The 10,000-nt window shown below is 47.4% G+C and overlaps 1 protein-coding gene across 1 annotated transcript in view; it reads right to left on the reverse strand.

Moving 5' to 3' along the window:
* The window catches only part of brsk2a (BR serine/threonine kinase 2a), a gene marked incomplete at both ends in the record, with an annotated part of 176,868 nt that overhangs the window by 28,159 nt on the left and 138,709 nt on the right, over positions 1 to 10,000 (reverse strand). The window contains 3 exons of the mRNA XM_080842131.1: positions 1,941 to 2,091; positions 4,066 to 4,134; positions 4,444 to 4,477. Coding sequence (XP_080698257.1) covers positions 1,941 to 2,091; positions 4,066 to 4,134; positions 4,444 to 4,477 — 254 coding nt within the window. The remainder of the gene's footprint in view (positions 1 to 1,940; positions 2,092 to 4,065; positions 4,135 to 4,443; positions 4,478 to 10,000) is intronic.

Raw genomic sequence — 10,000 nt, forward strand, 5'->3', positions numbered from 1 at the left:
ACGAACATACACACACACACACACAGTGTGGGTTTGCTCCTTTGTCCCCCTGGCTGTTTTGACTGTCTGACTGTCAGACTACAGACAGATTTCCAAACAAATCATCAGAGAGAAGAGGAGCCCATTATGTTCCACTTAGGGGCGAGAGAGAAGTAGGACCCAGAGACCCCTAACAGCCTTCAGCGGGAGACAGGAGCACCACCAACTGGTCAAGGGCAGGGGAATAGTATGTAGCGAGCAGTGGGTCTACACAACAAACCAGACAGCCAGACGAGTGTCTTTCTCTCTAAAAAAAAGAGGGATGTGTGTTTAAAAAACGGCCCTCATCTCAAATTTCTGCAGATCAAGGAAATTGGACTGTCTAGACTTAGCCTTATACAGATTACGTGTCATAAGGGGATCATGACAGAAAGAGAGAAAGTGAGAGAGAGATAGTAACAGAAAGAAAGAAAGGGAGAGAGAGAGACAGGAAGAGAGAGAGAGAGTGAGAGAGAGACAGAGAGAAAGAGAGAGAGAGATACAGAAAGAAAGAGAGAGAGAAACTCTGACTAAGGCTGTGTGATGTTACGCTAACGGACATGTGAAGGCTCGGTTCTCTCATGGCTCCAATTGCTTCTGCTGATTTGTATCTGAGTCACATGAAATCCCACCGCTCAATCTGACGGGATGAGGGAGAGGCGGGTCAGAGGAAGCACTTCCTGCGGTCCCCCGCAGCCATGGCAACGCATGCCTGTGCCTGGGGAGACTGACTGTGAGTGACTCGGTGCTGACATGGCGTGAACCCTGATGTAATCACGGGACTGGCTAGGGGAAAAGATTTCCTGTTCTTTTTCCTTTTTCTGTTGTTCTGGTTTGTCTGTTTTTGTTTGTCGTTCCTTCTGTGCCGGGGACTGTTTACAGCGCTTTGGGAGACGGGGATAGGGACGGACAGACTTGCTTTGTCCCAAGTATAAGGCTCTTAAAGAAGGAAAGAGGGGAAAGAGAAACAGAGAGGATCAGAGAACGCAGAAGGAGAGAGAAGGATGAAAAAGCAAGAGAAAGAAAGAGAGAAAGGCAAGGGTAGCTTGTGGACGCGGTGCCTCTCTTTCTCTCTCTCTCACATGATTGGTTCCCTTAGCCCTCGACTCCTTCAAACTAAGATTAAAGCGCTCCGCTTCTCCTTGTCCACACTCCCACTCCTCGCCTGCTAGATCCAGCCGACACGGTGATTGATGGTCCAGCAGCAGAGGAACGTGATATTAGCATTTGGTCCAGGGGGCCGACGCGGGCCAACTTCACCCACCATCTGAGACCCCGGCACGAGGAAAGCGGAGGACGGCGAGGCATGCGGAGGTGACGCCACTTTTCCTCTGTCTGAGCCTCCTATCTCTACACGCAGGCTGCCTCCTCACAAATCAGCAACCGCGAACAAAGGGCACCGCGGTAGCATGTCGCTCGCTCTTTTCTTTCAGCTCCCCTGACCACTTCCATTATTCACATTTCACTTCCACCGCCGGCCACTTGTGCTCTTTATCCTTTTTTATTTTTTTTATCTCTCTCTGTCTTTGTCTTTTGGCTCTCTTTCTCTCTGGCTCTCCTGCTATCTGCTCTTCTCAACATGGGCATATTTTCCTCTCTGCTATCTCATGGCCTCTTTTTCAAGGTTAAAGTTTACAGGTGCAGTGTGTGTGTTTTTTTTTTTTGGGGGGGGGGGGGAATAATATCAAGGCAGAATCAAAACACCTCAGGAAACACAGGGAAGAAAAATGACCTGACAAAGGGGGAAAGAAAAGAAACAGGAAAATACACTGAATAAAGGTCTGTCTTCTTCTGACCACTCTTGACTAAAAAACTTGACTAAAAATGGAGTGCTGGGGACTTCTCTACAACCACCCTCTGACACAATGACGTGGTGTTTCTATGGCGTTGCCTGAAACAGACACAGAGTGGGAGACTGTTACTGACCGTTAGCCGCTTGGTGGCGTCCACCTCGATCATCCCTCGCAGAAGGTTCTGGCAATCCGGCGGGATGAAGTGAGGCATGTGAAAAACGCCCAGCTTCACCTTTTCTAACAAGTTCCTCAGGTTGTCATCATCGAACGGCAGTGCCCCCTAGGGTGGGAGACAAACCAAAAGGAGAGACACACATACACACGCACGCACGCACATGGGCACACACGTGGGCACGCACGTGGACACGCACACACACACACACGCACGCACGCACACACGCACGCACACACGCACACACACACACACACATTCAATAAAAAAGCACCCAGCAACCCTTCCACCTTAAGATTGTCTGCACCATGTCTCACAGTGTATTAAAGTCTATCTACAGGGACCATGGACTAAGGGCTGAAAGCATTTCTCTGTCATTATAAACACATTACATATGGCAGGCTTGATCAAAGGAGCCCTTCATATTTTCAGAGGCCTCCAATTTTGCTGAAAAAGAAAGAAAGAAATAAAGAAAAGAATCGAAGGAAGAAAGGAGGGCGCAACGGTTTTGCTGATAATTAGGAGTGCTTCACACACTCTCTGTTCCCCAATCAGAGTGTGTTATCAGTGATCCTGACACTACAGATGTGAGTGCTTGATAAACGACTGCGACTGAATCTTAATGATGGGAGCGTGTCAGCCTCGAATAACAGATGATCCTGACTGCAAGGGACAGACATTGTCAAATAAACTCAAACAAATAACAACACGAGCGGCAGAGAGAGAAAAGGAACAAGAAAGAAAGAAAGAAAGAAAGAGAGAAAGAAAGAAAGAAGGAAGGAAGGAAGGGCTCTGCTACTCCTAGTCACTTTCCTTCCTTTTTTTTTCTCCTGGTCTGGGAGATGAATACTATCAGAAAAAAAAAGTGGGGGATGACAAATGTAAAAATAATGAACCTGATGAAAAAGAAAAATCAAACCGAAGTGTGTGAGACAGGGCACGAGGAATACACACATCCATCTGCAGTTCGATCACACACACACACCCTCCGGTCCGGCCTACTCTCTCTCTCTCTCTCTCTCCACACAGCGGCAATGGCAGCATCGGCGACGCCACGGCCCGGTGCCAACAGGCAGTCTGTTTATTTTTGGCCTGGCCTGCAGGGTTCAGAGCCGTGATACGGCAGCGGCCCATGCATATTTCATGGGCTGGAGATGTGAATGAGCCGCAGCCGCACATGAAACAACACTGTGCCAGGGAAGGAGAAGGAGTCGGGCGAAGGAACAGCTGTCTGTCCACGGGCCCAAAACAGCCGAGCAGTGGGGGGGGAGGCTGGCCACATCGACTAGGCTCCTTCATACCGCTCCTTACAGCAGAACGGAGAACAGCCAAACCTTGGCAATGACAATTAGGAGTAGGCCTCCATATTATAACATCCTTAGCTGCTGTTCACTGCTGCAGAAAAGGTCACGCAAGGTTTTAAAATTAAAAGTTTACCAAGATGTTGATAATCTAATAAAAGTTTAAGAGAGTAGTGTGTCCTCGGCAGGGCTTAACAGTAGTGTGGAGTCCTTAGGGACAGCCAGAAATCAACACAGCCCTAAGAAGTCTGGGGGAGGCACCTCCTTCTGCTCAGTCTGTTGGGTGAGAAAGCAGACTTCCACGCCTTCCCAACACTGATGAGCTTTCACATTCATAAGGGAGAAGGAAAGGAAAAGATCTGATGGAGCATCACAGATGGACCAGGAGGCACTCAGGGATGAGACCCGGAATATTCTCAAACATCTTCTGACGCAGATCAACAAACACACCCGCCAGGTCTTTTAAAACTTTTATAAATCACTGGGCCGAAACAGAAAACAAATTCCACTAAATTCCAGTGAAGTAGCTGAATATCCGCTTGAATTGATCTTAGAATATGAAAGCACGTCCATTGAATTCTAATGTGTGATACAAACACTAAGTACCAAAAGTACAGTCTTTTTCAGTACTGATGCATTTGGTACCACACAAATGAGAACCACAAAGGAGGTGAGAACCCACGTGAGAATCGCTTTAGGATAAAAGTGTCTGCTAAATACAAGCACTTTACCTTCACCTTTAAAAAAACAGAATTCCTGCAGTCGTAAGATAGATACTGACCACCAAGAGTGCAAAGAGTATGACTCCACAGCTCCATACGTCTGCTTTCCTCCCGTCGTACTTCTCGCCCTGGTAAGAACCAATGAGGAACCAGAGGGAGATAGACAAGGAGTGGGGAGTTAGAGGAGACAAAAAAAACAGTTTTAAACATGGGAAATATGACATATCAAAGGAGGGAATCTCATCTCCAGGCAGTGACCTAGCGTTACCATGGCAGCTAACGTGGTGCTAACCATTCATGGGTTTCCTAATATGCCTGCAGTAATAGTGGACCAGTAGCTAACGAGTTAGCACACTCTCAATAATATCAGTATATTTGCAGTCCAAAAGTAGTGTGTCTCAGTGTGTTTCATTTAAAATAAGTGGGATCACACTTACCCTAATGACCTCTGGGCAGGCGTAGTGTGGAGACCTGTCCAGAAGAAAGAGGAAGAAACATCAGTGGAATTGACGAGGTGTAGTTTGTCAGGGAAAACAGTGAAACAGCAAATACTGCAAACAATCCTGTCATTAATATGACTAAAGATGCTAGTTAGAGTGCATATTTCTGCCCAGAAAAGGCTGAAATCCTCAGCATGTTGAAAGGTGTGTGAGCACTCAGTGGTGCTGCATAGATTTTATTAATGATGCATTTCCATGTTTATCTGCTAGTGTTTTCCCTCCAATCCCCCAAGTCTGCGCGTATCGGATTTTAATGAAATGGCATTTCGGAAACATCTAAACACCGGGTCTTATTAGCAGCGTGGCTGTCTGCAGCCTGCATTCATGAGATCTGCTGACGGAGATGCTGCCTGATGTGCTGTCAAGGTTCACCAAAACAAACCCCCCAAACATCAGACTCTGCAAACAAAGGTTCAAACGAACACCTACTAGCATGCTAATGATGTGGGCTCACTGCTTGCTGATGTCATGTAGCATTACGCAAATGTGCCTCCACTTAAAAGTAGGTTGAAAGTAGAATTTCTTGTGCATTTGTAACATTGTGCAACTTATCCAGTAAAACCAGCAAGGCATGGCTTTAAGACCACAGGCCTCTTGGAGCCAAAGACTGAGTCAAAGACTGGGGTAACTGTTTTTGTATATACAAAGATGTTTGTCTGGGTTTTTGAGGTAAATGGCTTCCTCCTTCACTTCTGTACTGACAGCACACAACTCTTCCTCTCTCTCTCTCTCTCTCTCTCTCTCTCTCTCTCTCTCTCTCTCTCTCTCTCTCTCTCTCTAAGATGAGAAAAACTCTCAGCATGGGTTGCCAAGGCCTTTGGCTGAAAGTCATTTTAAAGTCAGACCCTCCAGAAAGCCACAGCATGGAATCCTCACACACACACCTGTCTGACAAGTCCTCGCCAGTGCAGGATTCCTCAAGAACACACCACTGTGCTGCTGAAAGCATCAATAATGCCCAGAGCTAGATATCCACCTGTCTTTTCTCGGGCAGGGAGATCCCTCAGATGGGCATGAAAAAACAAGCTGCAAAAAAATTATCCTTTGCTGCGCCTCATAAACTCTATGCATAAAACCATAAAAAGTCTTGACTGTCGGAATAGTTTCAGATTAGTTTCAGGGAAGAATCGTTAAGTCACAAAAAATTATTTGGCCACTTTTGCAACATCTTGATGCTAGGGGAGGGAACGAGGGGGTGGAAGAATTAAAAAACACAAAAGAAAAAACAGAGATGCATGTAAATCCTTCCCATCCCCAAAAATAAATGGGCTCGTAGAGGGAACCCCCACGGAGCCTGTTGTCACTACATCAATCCCCACTAGGTCATTCGCTAGAGCTCATTTCCCCTCTCATTTTACTGCTCCCATCAACCTCACAGGGAGGGGAAAAAACACCCAAACACACACACACACAAACATCCAGAGGACTTATGTGCCTGCATCTTCTCTGCATCCTGACGCCACACGTGTCACTTATGAAAATGCTCCCGTTTTTTTTTCTTTTCCCAATAGCAGGAACGGTGGATCGAAATCAAACTGCACTCTCGACGGGCCCACGGGTCAATGACTTGGTATTGACACGAGAGCCACCTGTGACTTCATCAATCACAAATGGGGTTCGGAACAGGCTGGCAAAAATTGAAATGGTCTCTTCACTGGTAGCCAATATGTCCGATTTCCAATCTCATGCAGGCCCAGAGGGTTTCCGTTAGGTGGTCATGAATAATTGGAAGTGGGAACCTTGGGCTAAACTGCGCAAATGTGTGCACTGCTCATTCACACGTCTGTCATTCACACACGCATCATTCACCAAGCAATTTGCTTTAAATTCAAATGAACAACATCAGCACAGTATAAGGACATGGGACATAGTGTAACAGGTGAAAGGCTGAGTGTGAACATTGCTACAACAGCACAGTGGAGCTCCGGTTCTGAGCTGGCGAGCCGGCTAGCCCACTGCTTCAGACCCTCCGTGGCAAGCGGAATACATTTGTGTCAGGTCGAACCTGTGGAGAACCGGCGCTGAGATGAATGTGTTTAATTAAAAGCTGTCATATCCGAGATCGGCTGGCTAGGCACGCTGCGACTATCAATGAAGCCTGTGGAGCACTATTTGCCCAAATGTAGGTATGCGGGGGACCAGGGTGACTGGGGAGGGGAGTGGGTGTCCAGGGGGGTTTGGGTGCGGGGAGAGGACATACTTTAACAGCACCCAGTGGGTCCATCATTACCATTCAGCACCCACAGGACTAGGACTAGGATAAACATATTTGGTTGACTGCGTTGTCTGATGAAGGACATATGCATACATGTATTTAGTAAGACAGAACTAATTTAGCATGGCAGAGGCAAGGAGCAAGGAGTAACCTAATTTGTTTGCAGAGTTGCAATGTTGGTGATCAATCTGTGGCAGTTCGGAGGATCGAGTGGGATCATCATCTCCTGTGAGGTCATTGGAAATTAGTGTGGTGTGAACGCGATGATTGCACCCTGGGGACGGAAGAGTGCGTATGGAGCTGCGAAGATCATGACTCACACCCCGTCACCCCGCAAACACACACAACCCTTCATCCATCTGCGGGTGATGTTACAGTGTGGGCACATGCAGTCACCACCACAGCACTTATCAAACAGGAAGAGGAAGTGGAGAACTTACATTTATTTACATTCAGAAACACTTTCATATTCGTATTCACAGTCTGAAAAACAGGGGTACTGGCAAGATGATCTACAGTGCAGTACATAGCCAGGGTGGAAGAAGGGAGTGCATGCACACACACACACACACACACATGCACACGCAAACGTACACGCACACACGCACGCACACGCACACGCACACACACACACACACACACACACACACACACACACACACACACACACACACACACACACACATACATACTGTTTCTCTTGTGCAGTGTAGTGCAAACTGAGACTCTGAGGTCTTTCTCACTAACTGGGCGGCGGCTATGCAGGGCCAGCCTGAGCTGATGGGCAACAACAAGACCACAACCACTGGACCAGAGCAAACATGACTCAGGGGTCACCCAGGGTCAAGGTCGAACCGCAGCCGCATCCCTGACGTTTGAAAAGGTAGGAGTCGCAAAAGAGGGGAAGCGGCAGACCGCCGCACAACACACACTTTCAGTGAACTTGTGTGCACGTGTCCGTCTGGGTGAAACAGACAGAAAGGAATGAAGAAAGACAGACACAAAGAAAGAAAAAAAAGAGCGAGAAAAAGACAAAGGAACATTTCTGAAGCTTGTGTTTGTGTCTACTGCCTTGTTCAAGGACAAGATGACACAGTGAGGTTACATCATCTCCTGAAACAACTCCTGAGGCTGAGGATGCCTACTGAACAGAGGGGCGTGACTGAGGGGACACCTTCAAGTTACACCAAATGTCTCAGACCACTAAGAGGGACAGCACAAGCCTGACCCATGAATAGCAACTGGACATACGTTCATGTGTAAACAACGTATCTGGACATACAGTATGTCAATGAATAAAACAGAACTGACTTGATTAGAACTGAATAAAGTTAGTATCCTTGTGCGCTCAGCCAGTCTAATTTGACCTCCAGTCCTCCCACAGACAAGCACAGCATTGTGAGTGAGAGCTTGAGGGAATAATCTACCCCACCTGCGTGTAATCCTAACCTGGCGCGCTCCGTGAGATCTCAGGGATGTAATCCAGAGCCTGGCCTCGGCTTTATCCGTCTGAGATGGATTCCCGAGGGGTAAGCCGGAGTATTATATTCCACCAAGCTTACAAATTACATAATTATTGCTTCATCTTGCGGCGGCGAGCCGAACAGAGCCGGTAGGCTCAACGAGAACAGGCAGTGTCACTGAAATGTTAACAACTTCTTCCTGTGTGCGCGAACAAATTGAGGTTGTTGACTCATGCAGCTCATTAAAAAATAAAAGGTCTGGCAAAACCTCACAGCCTCGCCTCAAAGACACTGTACAAACCCTGGTGTTTCTTTCTGCCTGTTTGAGCACGCTGTGGCAGAGGTTACTCAGACACGGGTGGGGTTGTGTGGGAGCAGCGCTGTGGGTTTGGAGACGACCCGAGGGAGCACGTGAGGTGAGTGAGAGCACCTGTGCCTGCCACGCTGTCCTAACCTACGCCTACGCTTTTGTGGCACTTTTGTGCTGCCTACAACTTCAACTGCAGATGAGTTTTGTGTTTAAGTGCGTGTGTGTGTCTGTGTATGTGCTTGATTATTTATATCTGAGTGAGAATGTGTATGCATGCATATATTTGAGCATGTGTGAGTGTGTGTATGTGTGTGTGTGTGTGAGCTGAGATAGTATATATTGACATACTGTATATACCAACTCTGATCACATCAGCAAGTGAGGGGGAGAGAGTGACAACAAAAAAACTAATAAAAGCTTTCCCCAAACAGAAACCCTCGATTAAAGGAGAGGTTCACCTCCTGCTCAAAGCCAAAAATCACAGCCTTCAGGTCTGGAGACTGGAGGCTTACAGCTCAGTCAGGGCCAACCCTAGGAGGGGAATCTCCCAGGCTTAGTACAAATACAGAGAATCAAAGAGAACCTCAACTCCTCTGACCCCTGATGTGGCAAGGCATACAGGCTATCACAGACTGCAAATAACCCAGAACTGTGGCCCCATCCAGCTCTGTTTGCCCCCCTAACAAGCTTAACTACTTCTACATTACTGGGGAAACAAGGAGGTCACCCTCAAAGTGGATCTCCCACCTAGTGAACGACCACAGGGGATATGTGTGCACCACCCTGAACAGGGTGAATGTGCGGCTGGCCGGGGTCTTCAAGGACATCTGCTCCTCGCCCAGGCAGTTGTCCCCACAAGCTTTAAGACTGCCTCCGTTGTGCCAGTGTCGAAGCACTCTACAGCTACAACCCTGAATGACGTCTGCCCAGTTGCACTCACCCCCACTGTTGCGAGAATCAGGTTCTATTACATCTGAAAACCTCCCTGGACCCCATGATCAGTTTGCCTTACCACACAAATTGGTCAACAGAGGACATCACCTCCATGGCACTGCCCTAACCCACCTGGACATTGCCAACTCTTACATCAGAATGCTGTTCATTAACTCAGCATTCAACACTGTGATCCCCTCCAAGCCGATCTCCAAGCTTAGCCAAATCAGTGTTAGCACATACGTCTGAAATTGGATTTTGAACTTTCTAACTAACGTACCCCAATCTGTAAAGTTAGACGACCTCTGCTCCTCTATTCCCACCCTGAATACTGATGTGCCACAAGGCTGTATGTTGAGCCCAACTGCTTAAATATACATGGTTCTAACACTATAATAATGTTTGCAGGCGACACCATTTTTACCACTTTTTGACTTTTATCGCTGTACCATCGAGAGCATTCTCACCAGCTGTATCCTAGTGTGGTATGGCAATTGCGCCGCTTCAGACTGTAAAGCCATCAGCGGGTGGTGAAAAAGTTTCCCACCATTGAGAACATTCACCATAAACGCA

Source organism: Sprattus sprattus (assembly GCF_963457725.1).
Source record: "Sprattus sprattus genome assembly, chromosome: 7".
NCBI lineage: Eukaryota > Metazoa > Chordata > Actinopteri > Clupeiformes > Clupeidae > Sprattus > Sprattus sprattus.